We start from the raw sequence: 21,514 nt of genomic DNA, 5'->3' as shown, positions 1-21,514 counted from the left end.
TCCTCACGGTATAATAATAACTGTCGAGGATATCTTGTCTAACTGCCCTCTCTGATATCTCCTCACGGTATAATAACTGTCGAGGATATCTTGTCTAACTGCCCTCTCTGATATCTCCTCACGGTATAATAATAACTGTCGAGGATATCTTGTCTAACTGCCCTCTCTGATATCTCCTCACGGTATAATAATAACTGTCGAGGATATCTTGTCTAACTGCCCTCTCTGATATCTCCTCATGGTATAATAACTGTTGAGGATATCTTGTCTAACTGCCCTCTCTGATATCTCCTCACGGTATAATAATAACTGTCGAGGATATCTTGTCTAACTGCCCTCTCTGATATCTCCTCACGGTATAATAATAACTGTCGAGGATATCTTGTCTAACTGCCCTCTCTGATATCTCCTCACGGTATAATAATAACTGTCGAGGATATCTTGTCTAACTGCCCTCTCTGATATCTCCTCACGGTATAATAATAACTGTCGAGGATATCTTGTCTAACTGCCCTCTCTGATATCTCCTCACGGTATAATAACTGTCGAGGATATCTTGTCTAACTGCCCTCTCTGATATCTCCTCACGGTATAATAATAACTGTCGAGGATATCTTGTCTAACTGCCCTCTCTGATATCTCCTCACGGTATAATAACTGTCGAGGATGTCTTGTCTAACTGCCCTCTCTGATATCTCCTCACGGTATAATAATTACTGTCTAGGATATCTTGTCTAACTGCCCTCTCTGATATCTCCTCACGGTATAATAATAACTGTCGAGGATATCTTGTCTAACTGCCCTCTCTGATATCTCCTCACGGTATAATAACTGTCGAGGATATCTTGTCTAACTGCCCTCTCTGATATCTCCTCACGGTATAATAACTGTCGAGGATATCTTGTCTAACTGCCCTCTCTGATATCTCCTCACGGTATAATAACTGTCGAGGATATCTTGTCTAACTGCCCTCTCTGATATCTCCTCACGGTATAATAATAACTGTCGAGGATATCTTGTCTAACTGCCCTCTCTGATATCTCCTCACGGTATAATAATAACTGTCGAGGATATCTTGTCTAACTGCCCTCTCTGATATCTCCTCACGGTATAATAACTGTCGAGGATATCTTGTCTAACTGCCCTCTCTGATATCTCCTCACGGTATAATAACTGTCGAGGATATCTTGTCTAACTGCCCTCTCTGATATCTCCTCACGGTATAATAACTGTCGAGGATATCTTGTCTAACTGCCCTCTCTGATATCTCCTCACGGTATAATAATAACTGTCGAGGATATCTTGTCTAACTGCCCTCTCTGATATCTCCTCACGGTATAATAATAACTGTCGAGGATATCTTGTCTAACTGCCCTCTCTGATATCTCCTCACGGTATAATAACTGTCGAGGATATCTTGTCTAACTGCCCTCTCTGATATCTCCTCACGGTATAATAATAACTGTCGAGGATATCTTGTCTAACTGCCCTCTCTGATATCTCCTCACGGTATAATAATAACTGTCGAGGATATCTTGTCTAACTGCCCTCTCTGATATCTCCTCATGGTATAATAACTGTTGAGGATATCTTGTCTAACTGCCCTCTCTGATATCTCCTCACGGTATAATAATAACTGTCGAGGATATCTTGTCTAACTGCCCTCTCTGATATCTCCTCACGGTATAATAATAACTGTCGAGGATATCTTGTCTAACTGCCCTCTCTGATATCTCCTCACGGTATAATAATAACTGTCGAGGATATCTTGTCTAACTGCCCTCTCTGATATCTCCTCACGGTATAATAACTGTCGAGGATATCTTGTCTAACTGCCCTCTCTGATATCTCCTCACGGTATAATAACTGTCGAGGATATCTTGTCTAACTGCCCTCTCTGATATCTCCTCACGGTATAATAACTGTCGAGGATATCTTGTCTAACTGCCCTCTCTGATATCTCCTCACGGTATAATAATAACTGTCGAGGATATCTTGTCTAACTGCCCTCTCTGATATCTCCTCACGGTATAATAATAACTGTCGAGGATATCTTGTCTAACTGCCCTCTCTGATATCTCCTCACGGTATAATAATAACTGTCGAGGATATCTTGTCTAACTGCCCTCTCTGATATCTCCTCACGGTATAATAACTGTCGAGGATATCTTGTCTAACTGCCCTCTCTGATATCTCCTCACGGTATAATAACTGTCGAGGATATCTTGTCTAACTGCCCTCTCTGATATCTCCTCACGGTATAATAATAACTGTCGAGGATATCTTGTCTAACTGCCCTCTCTGATATCTCCTCACGGTATAATAATAACTGTCGAGGATATCTTGTCTAACTGCCCTCTCTGATATCTCCTCACGGTATAATAACTGTCGAGGATATCTTGTCTAACTGCCCTCTCTGATATCTCCTCACGGTATAATAATAACTGTCGAGGATATCTTGTCTAACTGCCCTCTCTGATATCTCCTCACGGTATAATAATAACTGTCGAGGATATCTTGTCTAACTGCCCTCTCTGATATCTCCTCATGGTATAATAACTGTCGAGGATATCTTGTCTAACTGCCCTCTCTGATATCTCCTCACGGTATAATAATAACTGTCGAGGATATCTTGTCTAACTGCCCTCTCTGATATCTCCTCACGGTATAATAATAACTGTCGAGGATATCTTGTCTAACTGCCCTCTCTGATATCTCCTCACGGTATAATAATAACTGTCGAGGATATCTTGTCTAACTGCCCTCTCTGATATCTCCTCACGGTATAATAATAACTGTCGAGGATATCTTGTCTAACTGCCCTCTCTGATATCTCCTCACGGTATAATAACTGTCGAGGATATCTTGTCTAACTGCCCTCTCTGATATCTCCTCACGGTATAATAATAACTGTCGAGGATATCTTGTCTAACTGCCCTCTCTGATATCTCCTCACGGTATAATAACTGTCGAGGATGTCTTGTCTAACTGCCCTCTCTGATATCTCCTCACGGTATAATAATTACTGTCTAGGATATCTTGTCTAACTGCCCTCTCTGATATCTCCTCACGGTATAATAATAACTGTCGAGGATATCTTGTCTAACTGCCCTCTCTGATATCTCCTCACGGTATAATAACTGTCGAGGATATCTTGTCTAACTGCCCTCTCTGATATCTCCTCACGGTATAATAACTGTCGAGGATATCTTGTCTAACTGCCCTCTCTGATATCTCCTCACGGTATAATAACTGTCGAGGATATCTTGTCTAACTGCCCTCTCTGATATCTCCTCACGGTATAATAATAACTGTCGAGGATATCTTGTCTAACTGCCCTCTCTGATATCTCCTCACGGTATAATAATAACTGTCGAGGATATCTTGTCTAACTGCCCTCTCTGATATCTCCTCACGGTATAATAATAACTGTCGAGGATATCTTGTCTAACTGCCCTCTCTGATATCTCCTCACGGTATAATAACTGTCGAGGATATCTTGTCTAACTGCCCTCTCTGATATCTCCTCACGGTATAATAACTGTCGAGGATATCTTGTCTAACTGCCCTCTCTGATATCTCCTCACGGTATAATAATAACTGTCGAGGATATCTTGTCTAACTGCCCTCTCTGATATCTCCTCACGGTATAATAATAACTGTCGAGGATATCTTGTCTAACTGCCCTCTCTGATATCTCCTCACGGTATAATAACTGTCGAGGATATCTTGTCTAACTGCCCTCTCTGATATCTCCTCACGGTATAATAATAACTGTCGAGGATATCTTGTCTAACTGCCCTCTCTGATATCTCCTCACGGTATAATAATAACTGTCGAGGATATCTTGTCTAACTGCCCTCTCTGATATCTCCTCATGGTATAATAACTGTCGAGGATATCTTGTCTAACTGCCCTCTCTGATATCTCCTCACGGTATAATAATAACTGTCGAGGATATCTTGTCTAACTGCCCTCTCTGATATCTCCTCACGGTATAATAATAACTGTCGAGGATATCTTGTCTAACTGCCCTCTCTGATATCTCCTCACGGTATAATAATAACTGTCGAGGATATCTTGTCTAACTGCCCTCTCTGATATCTCCTCACGGTATAATAACTGTCGAGGATATCTTGTCTAACTGCCCTCTCTGATATCTCCTCACGGTATAATAACTGTCGAGGATATCTTGTCTAACTGCCCTCTCTGATATCTCCTCACGGTATAATAATAACTGTCGAGGATATCTTGTCTAACTGCCCTCTCTGATATCTCCTCACGGTATAATAACTGTCGAGGATGTCTTGTCTAACTGCCCTCTCTGATATCTCCTCACGGTATAATAATTACTGTCTAGGATATCTTGTCTAACTGCCCTCTCTGATATCTCCTCACGGTATAATAATAACTGTCGAGGATATCTTGTCTAACTGCCCTCTCTGATATCTCCTCACGGTATAATAACTGTCGAGGATATCTTGTCTAACTGCCCTCTCTGATATCTCCTCACGGTATAATAACTGTCGAGGATATCTTGTCTAACTGCCCTCTCTGATATCTCCTCACGGTATAATAACTGTCGAGGATATCTTGTCTAACTGCCCTCTCTGATATCTCCTCACGGTATAATAATAACTGTCGAGGATATCTTGTCTAACTGCCCTCTCTGATATCTCCTCACGGTATAATAATAACTGTCGAGGATATCTTGTCTAACTGCCCTCTCTGATATCTCCTCACGGTATAATAATAACTGTCGAGGATATCTTGTCTAACTGCCCTCTCTGATATCTCCTCACGGTATAATAATAACTGTCGAGGATATCTTGTCTAACTGCCCTCTCTGATATCTCCTCACGGTATAATAACTGTCGAGGATATCTTGTCTAACTGCCCTCTCTGATATCTCCTCACGGTATAATAATAACTGTCGAGGATATCTTGTCTAACTGCCCTCTCTGATATCTCCTCACGGTATAATAACTGTCGAGGATATCTTGTCTAACTGCCCTCTCTGATATCTCCTCACGGTATAATAATAACTGTCGAGGATATCTTGTCTAACTGCCCTCTCTGATATCTCCTCACGGTATAATAACTGTCGAGGATATCTTGTCTAACTGCCCTCTCTGATATCTCCTCACGGTATAATAACTGTCGAGGATATCTTGTCTAACTGCCCTCTCTGATATCTCCTCACGGTATAATAATAACTGTCGAGGATATATTGTCTAACTGCCCTCTCTGATATCTCCTCACGGTATAATAATAACTGTCGAGGATATCTTGTCTAACTGCCCTCTCTGATATCTCCTCACGGTATAATAATAACTGTCGAGGATATCTCGTCTAACTGCCCTCTCTGATATCTCCTCACGGTATAATAACTGTCGAGGATGTCTTGTCTAACTGCCCTCTCTGATATCTCCTCACGGTATAATAATAACTGTCGAGGATATCTTGTCTAACTGCCCTCTCTGATATCTCCTCACGGTATAATAACTGTCGAGGATATCTTGTCTAACTGCCCTCTCTGATATCTCCTCATGGTATAATAACTGTCGAGGATATCTTGTCTAACTGCCCTCTCTGATATCTCCTCACGGTATAATAATAACTGTCGAGGATATCTTGTCTAACTGCCCTCTCTGATATCTCCTCACGGTATAATAATAACTGTCGAGGATATCTTGTCTAACTGCCCTGTCTGATATCTCCTCACGGTATAATAATAACTGTCGAGGATATCTTGTCTAACTGCCCTCTCTGATATCTCCTCACGGTATAATAATAACTGTCGAGGATATCTTGTCTAACTGCCCTCTCTGATATCTCCTCACGGTATAATAACTGTCGAGGATATCTTGTCTAACTGCCCTCTTTGATATCTCCTCACGGTATAATAATAACTGTCGAGGATATCTTGTCTAACTGCCCTCTCTGATATCTCCTCATGGTATAATAATAACTGTCGAGGATATCTTGTCTAACTGCCCTCTCTGATATCTCCTCACGGTATAATAACTGTCGAGGATATCTTGTCTAACTGCCCTCTCTGATATCTCCTCACGGTATAATAATAACTGTCGAGGATATCTTGTCTAACTGCCCTCTCTGATATCTCCTCACGGTATAATAATAACTGTCGAGGATATCTTGTCTAACTGCCCTCTCTGATATCTCCTCACGGTATAATAACTGTTGAGGATATCTTGTCTAACTGCCCTCTCTGATATCTCCTCACGGTATAATAATAACTGTCGAGGATATCTTGTCTAACTGCCCTCTCTGATATCTCCTCACGGTATAATAATAACTGTCGAGGATATCTTGTCTAACTGCCCTCTCTGATATCTCCTCACGGTATAATAACTGTCGAGGATATCTTGTCTAACTGCCCTCTCTGATATCTCCTCACGGTATAATAATAACTGTCGAGGATATCTTGTCTAACTGCCCTCTCTGATATCTCCTCACGGTATAATAACTGTCGAGGATATCTTGTCTAACTGCCCTCTCTGATATCTCCTCACGGTATAATAACTGTCGAGGATATCTTGTCTAACTGCCCTCTCTGATATCTCCTCACGGTATAATAACTGTCGAGGATATCTTGTCTAACTGCCCTCTCTGATATCTCCTCACGGTATAATAATAACTGTCGAGGATATCTTGTCTAACTGCCCTCTCTGATATCTCCTCACGGTATAATAATAACTGTCGAGGATATCTTGTCTAACTGCCCTCTCTGATATCTCCTCACGGTATAATAATAACTGTCGAGGATATCTTGTCTAACTGCCCTCTCTGATATCTCCTCACGGTATAATAATAACTGTCGAGGATATCTTGTCTAACTGCCCTCTCTGATATCTCCTCACGGTATAATAACTGTCGAGGATATCTTGTCTAACTGCCCTCTCTGATATCTCCTCACGGTATAATAACTGTCGAGGATATCTTGTCTAACTGCCCTCTCTGATATCTCCTCACGGTATAATAATAACTGTCGAGGATATCTTGTCTAACTGCCCTCTCTGATATCTCCTCACGGTATAATAATAACTGTCGAGGATATCTTGTCTAACTGCCCTCTCTGATATCTCCTCACGGTATAATAACTGTCGAGGATGTCTTGTCTAACTGCCCTCTCTGATATCTCCTCACGGTATAATAACTGTCGAGGATGTCTTGTCTAACTGCCCTCTCTGATATCTCCTCACGGAATAATAATTACTGTCTAGGATATCTTGTCTAACTGCCCTCTCTGATATCTCCTCACGGTATAATAATAACTGTCGAGGATATCTTGTCTAACTGCCCTCTCTGATATCTCCTCACGGTATAATAACTGTTGAGGATATCTTGTCTAACTGCCCTCTCTGATATCTCCTCACGGTATAATAACTGTCGAGGATATCTTGTCTAACTGCCCTCTCTGATATCTCCTCACGGTATAATAACTGTCGAGGATATCTTGTCTAACTGCCCTCTCTGATATCTCCTCACGGTATAATAATAACTGTCGAGGATATCTTGTCTAACTGCCCTCTCTGATATCTCCTCACGGTATAATAATAACTGTCGAGGATATCTTGTCTAACTGCCCTCTCTGATATCTCCTCACGGTATAATAATAACTGTCGAGGATATCTTGTCTAACTGCCCTCTCTGATATCTCCTCACGGTATAATAACTGTCGAGGATATCTTGTCTAACTGCCCTCTCTGATATCTCCTCACGGTATAATAATAACTGTCGAGGATATCTTGTCTAACTGCCCTCTCTGATATCTCCTCACGGTATAATAATAACTGTCGAGGATATCTTGTCTAACTGCCCTCTCTGATATCTCCTCACGGTATAATAACTGTCGAGGATATCTTGTCTAACTGCCCTCTCTGATATCTCCTCACGGTATAATAATAACTGTCGAGGATATCTTGTCTAACTGCCCTCTCTGATATCTCCTCACGGTATAATAATAACTGTCGAGGATATCTTGTCTAACTGCCCTCTCTGATATCTCCTCATGGTATAATAACTGTTGAGGATATCTTGTCTAACTGCCCTCTCTGATATCTCCTCACGGTATAATAATAACTGTCGAGGATATCTTGTCTAACTGCCTTCTCTGATATCTCCTCACGGTATAATAATAACTGTCGAGGATATCTTGTCTAACTGCCCTCTCTGATATCTCCTCACGGTATAATAATAACTGTCGAGGATATCTTGTCTAACTGCCCTCTCTGATATCTCCTCACGGTATAATAATAACTGTCGAGGATATCTTGTCTAACTGCCCTCTCTGATATCTCCTCACGGTATAATAACTGTCGAGGATATCTTGTCTAACTGCCCTCTCTGATATCTCCTCACGGTATAATAATAACTGTCGAGGATATCTTGTCTAACTGCCCTCTCTGATATCTCCTCACGGTATAATAACTGTCGAGGATGTCTTGTCTAACTGCCCTCTCTGATATCTCCTCACGGTATAATAATTACTGTCTAGGATATCTTGTCTAACTGCCCTCTCTGATATCTCCTCACGGTATAATAATAACTGTCGAGGATATCTTGTCTAACTGCCCTCTCTGATATCTCCTCACGGTATAATAACTGTCGAGGATATCTTGTCTAACTGCCCTCTCTGATATCTCCTCACGGTATAATAACTGTCGAGGATATCTTGTCTAACTGCCCTCTCTGATATCTCCTCACGGTATAATAACTGTCGAGGATATCTTGTCTAACTGCCCTCTCTGATATCTCCTCACGGTATAATAATAACTGTCGAGGATATCTTGTCTAACTGCCCTCTCTGATATCTCCTCACGGTATAATAATAACTGTCGAGGATATCTTGTCTAACTGCCCTCTCTGATATCTCCTCACGGTATAATAACTGTCGAGGATATCTTGTCTAACTGCCCTCTCTGATATCTCCTCACGGTATAATAACTGTCGAGGATATCTTGTCTAACTGCCCTCTCTGATATCTCCTCACGGTATAATAACTGTCGAGGATATCTTGTCTAACTGCCCTCTCTGATATCTCCTCACGGTATAATAATAACTGTCGAGGATATCTTGTCTAACTGCCCTCTCTGATATCTCCTCACGGTATAATAATAACTGTCGAGGATATCTTGTCTAACTGCCCTCTCTGATATCTCCTCACGGTATAATAACTGTCGAGGATATCTTGTCTAACTGCCCTCTCTGATATCTCCTCACGGTATAATAATAACTGTCGAGGATATCTTGTCTAACTGCCCTCTCTGATATCTCCTCACGGTATAATAATAACTGTCGAGGATATCTTGTCTAACTGCCCTCTCTGATATCTCCTCATGGTATAATAACTGTTGAGGATATCTTGTCTAACTGCCCTCTCTGATATCTCCTCACGGTATAATAATAACTGTCGAGGATATCTTGTCTAACTGCCCTCTCTGATATCTCCTCACGGTATAATAATAACTGTCGAGGATATCTTGTCTAACTGCCCTCTCTGATATCTCCTCACGGTATAATAATAACTGTCGAGGATATCTTGTCTAACTGCCCTCTCTGATATCTCCTCACGGTATAATAACTGTCGAGGATATCTTGTCTAACTGCCCTCTCTGATATCTCCTCACGGTATAATAACTGTCGAGGATATCTTGTCTAACTGCCCTCTCTGATATCTCCTCACGGTATAATAACTGTCGAGGATATCTTGTCTAACTGCCCTCTCTGATATCTCCTCACGGTATAATAATAACTGTCGAGGATATCTTGTCTAACTGCCCTCTCTGATATCTCCTCACGGTATAATAATAACTGTCGAGGATATCTTGTCTAACTGCCCTCTCTGATATCTCCTCACGGTATAATAATAACTGTCGAGGATATCTTGTCTAACTGCCCTCTCTGATATCTCCTCACGGTATAATAACTGTCGAGGATATCTTGTCTAACTGCCCTCTCTGATATCTCCTCACGGTATAATAACTGTCGAGGATATCTTGTCTAACTGCCCTCTCTGATATCTCCTCACGGTATAATAATAACTGTCGAGGATATCTTGTCTAACTGCCCTCTCTGATATCTCCTCACGGTATAATAATAACTGTCGAGGATATCTTGTCTAACTGCCCTCTCTGATATCTCCTCACGGTATAATAACTGTCGAGGATATCTTGTCTAACTGCCCTCTCTGATATCTCCTCACGGTATAATAATAACTGTCGAGGATATCTTGTCTAACTGCCCTCTCTGATATCTCCTCACGGTATAATAATAACTGTCGAGGATATCTTGTCTAACTGCCCTCTCTGATATCTCCTCATGGTATAATAACTGTCGAGGATATCTTGTCTAACTGCCCTCTCTGATATCTCCTCACGGTATAATAATAACTGTCGAGGATATCTTGTCTAACTGCCCTCTCTGATATCTCCTCACGGTATAATAATAACTGTCGAGGATATCTTGTCTAACTGCCCTCTCTGATATCTCCTCACGGTATAATAATAACTGTCGAGGATATCTTGTCTAACTGCCCTCTCTGATATCTCCTCACGGTATAATAATAACTGTCGAGGATATCTTGTCTAACTGCCCTCTCTGATATCTCCTCACGGTATAATAACTGTCGAGGATATCTTGTCTAACTGCCCTCTCTGATATCTCCTCACGGTATAATAATAACTGTCGAGGATATCTTGTCTAACTGCCCTCTCTGATATCTCCTCACGGTATAATAACTGTCGAGGATGTCTTGTCTAACTGCCCTCTCTGATATCTCCTCACGGTATAATAATTACTGTCTAGGATATCTTGTCTAACTGCCCTCTCTGATATCTCCTCACGGTATAATAATAACTGTCGAGGATATCTTGTCTAACTGCCCTCTCTGATATCTCCTCACGGTATAATAACTGTCGAGGATATCTTGTCTAACTGCCCTCTCTGATATCTCCTCACGGTATAATAACTGTCGAGGATATCTTGTCTAACTGCCCTCTCTGATATCTCCTCACGGTATAATAACTGTCGAGGATATCTTGTCTAACTGCCCTCTCTGATATCTCCTCACGGTATAATAATAACTGTCGAGGATATCTTGTCTAACTGCCCTCTCTGATATCTCCTCACGGTATAATAACTGTCGAGGATATCTTGTCTAACTGCCCTCTCTGATATCTCCTCACGGTATAATAATAACTGTCGAGGATATCTTGTCTAACTGCCCTCTCTGATATCTCCTCACGGTATAATAATAACTGTCGAGGATATCTTGTCTAACTGCCCTCTCTGATATCTCCTCACGGTATAATAACTGTCGAGGATATCTTGTCTAACTGCCCTCTCTGATATCTCCTCACGGTATAATAATAACTGTCGAGGATATCTTGTCTAACTGCCCTCTCTGATATCTCCTCACGGTATAATAACTGTCGAGGATATCTTGTCTAACTGCCCTCTCTGATATCTCCTCACGGTATAATAATAACTGTCGAGGATATCTTGTCTAACTGCCCTCTCTGATATCTCCTCACGGTATAATAACTGTCGAGGATATCTTGTCTAACTGCCCTCTCTGATATCTCCTCACGGTATAATAACTGTCGAGGATATCTTGTCTAACTGCCCTCTCTGATATCTCCTCACGGTATAATAATAACTGTCGAGGATATATTGTCTAACTGCCCTCTCTGATATCTCCTCACGGTATAATAATAACTGTCGAGGATATCTTGTCTAACTGCCCTCTCTGATATCTCCTCACGGTATAATAATAACTGTCGAGGATATCTTGTCTAACTGCCCTCTCTGATATCTCCTCACGGTATAATAACTGTCGAGGATATCTTGTCTAACTGCCCTCTCTGATATCTCCTCACGGTATAATAATAACTGTCGAGGATATCTTGTCTAACTGCCCTCTCTGATATCTCCTCACGGTATAATAATAACTGTCGAGGATATCTTGTCTAACTGCCCTCTCTGATATCTCCTCACGGTATAATAATAACTGTCGAGGATATCTTGTCTAACTGCCCTCTCTGATAGCTCCTCACGGTATAATAATAACTGTTGAGGATATCTTGTCTAACTGCCCTCTCTGATATCTCCTCAAGGTATAATAACTGTCGAGGATATCTTGTCTAACTGCCCTCTCTGATATCTCCTCACGGTATAATAATAACTGTCGAGGATATCTTGTCTAACTGCCCTCTCTGATATCTCCTGACGGTATAATAATAACTGTCGAGGATATCTTGTCTAACTGCCCTCTCTGATATCTCCTCAAGGTATAATAACTGTCGAGGATATCTTGTCTAACTGCCCTCTCTGATATCTCCTCAAGGTATAATAACTGTCGAGGATATCTTGTCTAACTGCCCTCTCTGATATCTCCTCACGGTATAATAATAACTGTTGAGGATATCTTGTCTAACTGCCCTCTCTGATATCTCCGTTTGAAAGGACAGTCTTTTATTAAACACATGCTGTGTGTTTTCTTAAATTCCTTCCTACACTGTTCTCTCGTATTCCCATCTTTACAATGTAAAAAATAAGTATTCAGCCTTACGCAGAGCTGGATAGATCCCTTAACTCATCATTTCCATAAGGCTTGTTCAGCTTGTAAACATTACTGCATGTGGAGGTGTAATCTTTATTCACATCATTTTTTACAGAATATAGAATATCACAAAATGTTTCATACCACACAGGAGTTTGCTCAGAGTCAAAAACCTGCGTCTAGGATTCTGATACCAGCAACCCTCCCTCTGGTTGCCAGTTCACATCCCGCCAGATTTTTCCAGTCAGACACAGGATTCGAACTGGCAACCCTCCCGCTGCTGGCTCATCTCGCTAACCGCTAGGCTACCTGCCACCCCGGTTATTTCTCAATTAGATTAATTTGGATAAATAATGAATTAATTACATTAATTAAATGATCCATTAATTAAATAATTATGAATACAAATCTCATAATTACAGATAATTTTTATATATATATATAAAAAAAAAGAGAAAAAGGGCAACCTACCACTTCCTGGTGGGCTGGGTGGGAGGAGCTCAGGCAGGGGTGATTGACAGGTGATGGTGGTTCCCTTGATGATGGCTGGCTGAGGGGGCAGGGTTCCAAAGGAGCAGGAAAGAGACTCCTCCTCTGACAGGGAGGGCAGCTGGGCCACTGTTAGAGACACCTGGGACAGAGATCTATATATTATATTATATATATATTTTTATATATATATATATAAGGTTTATTGGGACAGATAGTAAGAGAGTGGGGGAGGGACATACAGGTAGGTGTGGAGGGATAAACAAATACATTTACAGCAGGACCAGCACAACAGGCATTACCCCCTAGACATTACCCCCAAGACATTACCCACTAGACATTACCCCTAAATCAGCCCATACATTGCCCCCTATACATTACCCCCTAGACCAGCCCAAACATTACCCCCTAGACATTACCCCCTAAACCAGCCCAGACATTACCCACTACACATTACCCCCTAAACCAGCCCAGACATTACCCCCTAGACATTACCCCCTAGACCAGCCCAGACATTACCCCCTAAACCAGCACATACGTTACCCACTACACATTACCCCATAAACCAGCCCAGACATTAAATCAAATCAAATCAAATTTATTTATATAGCCCTTCGTACATCAGCTGATATCTCAAAGTGCTGTACAGAAACCCAGCCTAAAACCCCAAACAGCAAGCAATGCAGGTGTAGAAGCACGGTGGCTAGGAAAAACTCCCTAGAAAGGCCAAAACCTAGGAAGAAACCTAGAGAGGAACCAGGCTATGTGGGGTGGCCAGTCCTCTTCTTGCTGTGCCGGGTGGAGATTATAACAGAACATGGTCAAGATGTTCAAATGTTCATAAATGACCAGCATGGTCGAATAATAAACCAGCCCAGACATTACCCCCTAAACCAGCCCAGACATTACCCCCTAGACATTACCCCCTAAACCAGCCCAGACATTACCCACTAGACATTACCCCCTAAACCAGCCCAGACATTACCCACTAGACATTACCCCCTAAACCAGCCCAGACATTACCCCCTAGACCAGCCCAGACGTTACCCACTAGACATTACCGGCTAGACCAGCCCATACATTACCCCCTAAACCAGCCCAGACATTACCCCCTAGACCAGCCCAGACGTTACCCCCTAAAACCAACCCAGACATTACCACCTAGACATTACCCCCTAAACCAGCCCAGACATTACCCACTAGACCAGAACATACATTACCCTCTAAACCAGCCCATACATTACCCACTAGACCAGCACAGACATTACCCCCTAGACCAGCTCAGACATTACCCCCTAAAACCAACCCAGACATTACCCCCTAGACATTACCCCCTAAACCAGCACAGACATTACCCACTAGACATTACCCCCTAAACCAGCCCAGACATTACCCACTAGGCATTACCCCCTACACCAGCACAGACATTACCCACTAGACATTACCCCCTAAACCAGCCCAGACATTACCGCCTAAAACCAACCCAGACATTACCCCCTAGACCAGCCCAGGCATTACCCCCTAAAACCAGCACAGACATTACCCCCTAGACCAGCCCAGACATTACCCACTAGACCAGCCCAAACATTACCCACTAGACCAGCCCAGACATTACCCACTAAAACAGTCCAGACATTACCGCCTAGACCAGCCCAGCCCAGTCCCACTAGACCAGAACAGATATTACCCCCTAGACCAGCCCAGACATTACCCCCTAAATCCAGCCCAGACATCACCCCCTTGACCAGCCCAGACATTACCCACTAGACATTACCCACTAGACCAGCCCAGACATTACCCACTGGACATTACCCACTAGACCAGCCCAGCCATTACCCACTAGACCACCCCAGACATTACCCACTAGACATTACCCACTAGACCAGCCCAGCCATTACCCACTAGACATTACCCACTAGACCACCCCAGATATTACCCACTAGACATTACCCACTAGACCAGCCCAGACATTACCCTCTAGACATTACCCTCTAGACCAGCCCAGACAGTACCCCCTAGACCAGCCCAGACATTACCCCCTAGACCAGTCCAGACATTACCCCCGGACCTTACCCCCTAGAACAGCCCAGACATTACCCTCTAGACCGGCCCAGACATTACCTTCTAGAACGGCCCAGACATTACCCTCTAGAACGGCCCATACATTACCCTCTAGAACAGCCCAGACATTACCCTCTAGAACAGCCCAGACATTACCCTCTAGAACAGCCCAGACATTACCCTCTAGAACAGCCCAGACATTACCCTCTAGAACAGCCCAGACATTACCCTCTAGAACAGCCCAGACACATCCACTGAGTTACTCCACCAAGTCTCCTCCCACAGATCTGTCACACAATGTTTCTAGATATACTATACTGTTGAAGATCTGTAACCCACCTGAGTCGCCTCCTCTCTGCTCTGGATGGCAGGCTTTAGGCTCTGGACAGTCACACACTGGTTGGCAGGCTGGTTGGCAGGCTGGTTGGCAGGCTGGTTGGCAGGCTGGTAGCTCCACAGCCAGTGGTTGGCTTGGCCCTCACGACTACACTCCAGTCTACGAGTGCATCTGTATCAGCGGTATAAACACATGTTACCACGGAAACGAGTGACGGAGGGGCTTTAACAATGTGTATGTTTGTGACAGAGGACACAACACTATCAACAAGGCAGGTCCCTACAGGCTTTAGTTTTGTCACACCTGGACTACTGTTCAGTAGTGTGGTCAGGTGCCACAAAGAGGGATTTAGGAAAATTGCAATTGTCTCAGAACAGGGCAGCACGGCTGGCCCTTAAAAGTACACGGAGAGCTAACATTAATGACATGCATGTAAATCTCTCCTGGCTCAAAGTGGAGGAGAGATTGACTTCCTCACTACTTGTATTTGTGAGAGGTATTGACATGTTGAATACACCAAGCTGTCTGTTTAAACTACTGGCGCACAGCTCAGACACCCATACATACCCCACAAGACATGCTACCAGAGGTCTGTTTAAACTACTAGCACACAGCTCAGACACCCACAAGACATGCTACCAGAGGTCTGTCTAAACTACTAGCACACAGCTCAGACACCCACAAGACATGCCACCAGAGGTCTGTTTAAACTACTAGCACACAGCTCAGACACCCACAAGACATGCCACCAGAGGTCTGTTTAAACTACTAGCACACAGCTCAGACACCCACAAGAAATGCTACCAGAGGTCTGTTTAAACTACTAGCACACAGCTCAGACACCCACAAGACATGCCACCAGAGGTCTGTTTAAACTACTAGCACACAGCTCAGACACCCATACATACCCCACAAGACATGCCACCAGAGGTCTCTTCACAGTCCACAAGTCCAACAGACTATGGGGAGGTGCACAGTACTACATAGAGCCATGACTACATGGAACTCTATTCCACAGTATACATAGAGCCATGACTACATGGAACTCTATTCCACAGTACTACATAGAGCCATGACTACATGGAACTCTATTCCACAGTACTACATAGAGCCATGACTACACGGAACTCTATTCCACAGTACTACATAGAGCCATGACTACATGGAACTCTATTGCACAGTACTACATAGAGCCATGACTACATGGAACTCTATTCCACAGTATACATAGAGCCATGACTACATGGAACTCTATTCCACAGTACTACATAGAGCCATGACTACATGGAACTCTATTCCACAGTACTACATAGAGCCATGACTACATGGAACTCTATTCCACAGTACTACATAGAGTCATGACTACATGGAACTCTGTTCCACAGTACTACATAGAGCCATGACTACATGGAACTCTATTCCACAGTATACATAGAGCCATGACTACATGGAACTCTATTCCACAGTACTACATAGAGCCATGACTACATGGAACTCTATTCCACAGTACTACATAGAGCCATGACTACATGGAACTCTATTCCACAGTACTACATAGAGTCATGACTACATGGAACTCTGTTCCACAGTACTACATAGAGCCATGACTACATGGAACTCTATTCCACAGTACTACATAGAGCCATGACTACATGGAACTCTATTCCACAGTACTACATAGAGCCATGACTACATGGAACTCTATTCCACAGTACTACATAGAGCCATGACTACATGGAACTCTATTCCACAGTACTACATAGAGCCATGACTACATGGAACTCTATTCCACAGTACTACATAGAGCCATGACTACATGGAACTCTATTCCACAGTACTACATAGAGCCATGACTACATGGAACTCTATTCCACAGTACTACATAGAGCCATGACTACATGGAACTCTATTCCACAGTACTACATAGAGTCATGACTACATGGAACTCTGTTCCACAGTACTACATAGAGCCATGACTACATGGAACTCTATTCCACAGTACTACATAGAGACATGACTACATGGAACTCTATTCCACAGTACTACATAGAGCCATGACTACATGGAACTCTATTCCACAGTACTACATAGAGCCATGACTACATGGAACTCTATCCCACAGTACTACATAGAGCCATGACTACATGGAACTCTATTCCACAGTACTACATAGAGCCATGACTACATGGAACTCTATTCCACAGTACTACATAGAGCCATGACTACATGGAACTCTATTCCACAGTACTACATAGAGCCATGACTACATGGAACTCTATTCCACATCAGGTAACTGATGCAGCAGGAGAATCAGATTTAAAAAGCAGGTAAAAATACACCTTATGGAACAGCGGGGACTGTGAAGCAACAAGGAACAGCGGGGACTGAAGCAACAAGGAACAGCGGGGACTGTGAAGAGACATACAGACACATGATAACATATGCACTGCTGGACCCCAGGAAGAGTAGCTGCTGCCTTGGCAGGAACTAATGGGAATCCATAATAAACCCAGGAAGAGTAGCTGCTGCCTTGGCAGGAACTAATGAGAATCCATAATAAACCCAGGAAGAGGAGCTGCTGCCTTGGCAGGAACTAATGGGGATCCATAATAAACCCAGGAAGAGTAGCTGCTGCCTAAGCAGGAACTAATGGGGATCCATAATAAACCCAGGAAGAGTAGCTGCTGCCTAAGCAGGAACTAATGGGGATCCATAATAAACCCCAGGAAGAATAGCTGCTGCCTTGGCAGGAACTAATGGGGATCCATAATAAACCCAGGAAGAGTAGCTGCTGCCTAAGCAGGAACTAATGGGGATCCATAATAAACCCCAGGAAGAGGAGCTGCTGCCTTGGCAGGAACTAATGGGGATCCATAATAAACCCCAGGAAGAGGAGCTGCTGCCTTGGCAGGAACTAATGGGGATCCATAATAAACCCCAGGGAGAGTAGCTGCTGCCTTGGCAGGAACTAATGGGGATCCATAATAAACCCCAGGAAGAGTAGCTGCTGCCTTGGCAGGAACTAATGGGGATCCATAATAAACCCCAGGGAGAGTAGCTGCTGCCTTGGCAGGAACAAATGGGGATCCATAATAAACCCCAGGAAGAGGAGCTGCTGCCTTGGCAGGAACTAATGGGGATCCATAATAAACCCCAGGAAGAGTAGCTGCTGCCTTGGCAGGAACTAATGGGGATCCATAATAAACCCCAGGAAGAGTAGCTGCTGCCTTGGCAGGAACTAACAGGGATCCATAATAAACCCCAGGAAGAGTAGCTGCTGCCTTGGCAGGAACTAATGGGGATCCATAATAAACCCCAGGAAAAGTAGCTGCTGCCTTGGCAGGAACTAATGGGGATCCATAATAAACCCCAGGAAGAGTAGCTGCTGCCTTGGCAGGAACAAATGGGGATCCATAATAAACCCCAGGAAGAGGAGCTGCTGCCTTGGCAGGAACTAATGGGGATCCATAATAAACCCCAGGAAGAGTAGCTGCTGCCTTGGCAGGAACAAATGGGGATCCATAATAAACCCCAGGAAGAGTAGCTGCTGCCTTGGCAGGAACTAATGGGGATCCTTAATAAAACCCAGGAAGAGTGTCAGTGTACAGTACCTTCCCTCCAGGACACACCAGCCACAGTAAGGATCTCTGACAGACAGACAGGACTGGCAGTCAGGCTGCTGTTCACACTGAGATACAGCCACCTTGGACACCTGAGAGAGAGAGAGAGTTAGAGAGAGAGAGAGAAGAGAGAGTGAGGGAGACAGAAAGAGGGGGAAAGAGAGAGGGGGGTGAGAGAGAGAAAGAATGAGAGGGAGAGAGGGGGAAGGGGGAGAGAGCGAGAGAGAGAGAGGGGGGAGAAAGAGGGGGGAGGGGGAGAGAGAGAGATGGAGTGGAGAGAGAGAGAAGAGAGGGGGGAGAAAGAGGGGGGGAGGGGGAGAGAGAGACAGAGAGGGGGAAAGGGGAGAGAGAGAGAGAGACATCAGGTATATCATCCACATGGATAAGGGGTTTGAGTCTAGGGGTAGTGTTTAGGGGTTAGGGTCTAGGGGTAGTGTTTAGGGGTTAGGGTCTAGGGGTAGTGGCTAGGGGTTAGGGTCTAGGGGTAGTGGCTAGGGGTAGTGGCTAGGGGTTAGGGTCTAGGGGTAGTGTTTAGGGGTTAGGGTCTAGGAGTAGTGGCTAGGGGTTAGGGTCTAGGCGTAGTGTTTAGGGGTTAGGGTCTAGGGGTAGTGTTTAGGGGTTAGGGTCTAGGGGTAGTGGCTAGGGGTTAGGGTCTAGGGGTAGTGGCTAGGGGTTAGGGTCTAGGGGTAGTGGCTAGGGGTTAGAGTCTAGAGGTAGTGGCTAGGGGTTAGGGTCTAGGGGTAGTGGCTAGGTGTTAGGGTCTAGGGGTAGTGGCTAGGGGTTAGAGTCTAGGGGTAGTGGCTAGGGGTTAGAGTCTAGGGGTAGTGGCTAGGGGTTAGAGTCTAGGGGTAGTGGCTAGGGGTTAGGGTCTAGGGGTAGTGGCTAGGGGTTAGAGTCTAGGGGTAGTGGCTAGGGGTTAGAGTCTAGGGGTAGTGGCTAGGGGTTAGAGTATAGGGGTAGTGGCTAGGGGTTAGGGGTAGTGGCTAGGGGTTAGGGGTAGTGGCTAGGGGTTAGGGTCTAGGTGTAGTGTCTAGGGGTTAGAATCTAGGGGTAGTGGCTAGGGGTTAGGGTCTAGGGGTAGTGTTTAGGGGTTAGGGTCTAGGGGTAGTGGCTAGGGGTTAGGGTCTAGGCGTAGTGTTTAGGGGTTAGGGTCTAGGGGTAGTGTTTAGGGGTTAGGGTCTAGGGGTAGTGGCTAGGGGTTAGAGTCTAGGGGTAGTGGCTAGGGGTTAGGGTCTAGGGGTAGTGGCTAGGGGTTAGAGTCTAGGGGTAGTGGCTAGGGGTTAGAGTCTAGGGGTAGTGGCTAGGGGTTAGAGTATAGGGGTAGTGGCTAGGGGTTAGGGGTAGTGGCTAGGGGTTAGGGGTAGTGGCTAGGGGTTAGGGTCTAGGTGTAGTGGCTAGGGGTTAGAATCTAGGGGTTGTGGCTAGGGGTTAGGGTCTAGGTGTAGTGGCTAGGGGTTAGAGTCTAGGGGTAGTGGCTAGAGGTTAGAATCTAGGGGTAGTGGCTAGGGGTTAGGGTCTAGGTGTAGTGGCTAGGGGTTAGGGTCTAGGGGTAGTGGCTAGTGGTTAGGGTCTAGGGGTTAGGGTCTAGGGGTAGTGGCTAGATGTTAGGGTCTAGGGGTAGTGGCTAGGGGTTAGGGGTAGTGGCTAGCGATTAGGGTCTAGGGGTTAGGGGCTAGGTGTTACCTTGCCATCAGTGAGGACGTAGACATTCTGTCCAGACTGGTCCAGTAGTAGGTCAGCGTTGACTGGACTGTCCTGGTCCACCAATACACTCTGATACAATGTCCCTGTTGTGTCAGGCTGGAGAAATACCTGACCGCACAGAGGAGATTGAATGAAGATTATTTATGGTGTGTTGGCAAGACAGCCTAAACAGATCTGGGAACAGGCTAGTGCCATACATACAGTGTCAGAGTTGTGGACTCGAGTTTGGCTTGAGTCACTAATTTGACTTTGACTTGAGACTGATGACTTGAAATGATCTGGCCAGGTGTTTTGTCTCATTTTGTGGCACAGTCTCTCAGTGGATTACTAAGCATGCAGCTTTTTTAAAAATAGGCTAGTGAAACGCACACCCGGCCCTCTGATTGGACCAGCAAACTGTCAATCAGCAGAGGTTGGGTGAGCTAGCGAACAGATTGCTGATTTTCTGTACAGCTATAGGATCGGGTGCAGCGCAAACTTCAAATTGTAGGGAGAGAGGATGGCCATAATAAATATGGTATGTCAATTGCTTGAAATGTATCATTAACTTATGAAGCTTGCATTTGATCATTGACTACAGCTCAGCGTTCAACACCATAGTGCCCATGAAGCTCATCACTAAGCTAAGGACCCTGGGACTAAACACCTCCCTCTGCAACTGGATCCTGGACTTCCTGACGGGCCGCCCCCAGGTGGTGAGGGAAGGCAACAAACCAA

General features: G+C 44.4%; 1 protein-coding gene across 7 annotated transcripts in view; it reads right to left on the bottom strand.

Annotated features, from left to right (window-relative positions):
• plxnb3 (plexin B3) overlaps positions 1-21,514 on the bottom strand; it is a 308,336-nt gene that overhangs the window by 122,896 nt on the left and 163,926 nt on the right. For all 7 annotated transcript variants that reach the window (XR_005053403.1, XR_005053402.1, XR_005053404.1 and 4 more), the window contains exons 5-8: positions 20,777-20,905; positions 19,085-19,185; positions 15,476-15,644; positions 13,058-13,217 (exon numbers count right to left, since the gene is read on the bottom strand). Coding sequence is in view for 2 of the 7 variants with exons in the window: in XM_036989101.1 (XP_036844996.1) it covers positions 13,058-13,217; positions 15,476-15,644; positions 19,085-19,185; positions 20,777-20,905 (559 nt within the window). In the remaining 5 variants the exon portion in view is untranslated. The remainder of the gene's footprint in view (positions 1-13,057; positions 13,218-15,475; positions 15,645-19,084; positions 19,186-20,776; positions 20,906-21,514) is intronic.

Source organism: Oncorhynchus mykiss, chromosome 9, assembly GCF_013265735.2.
Source record: "Oncorhynchus mykiss isolate Arlee chromosome 9, USDA_OmykA_1.1, whole genome shotgun sequence".
Taxonomy (NCBI): Eukaryota; Metazoa; Chordata; class Actinopteri; order Salmoniformes; family Salmonidae; genus Oncorhynchus; species Oncorhynchus mykiss.
The sequence above is the reverse complement of the archived record's forward strand: the minus strand, read 5'-3'. Positions and strand labels throughout refer to the sequence as shown.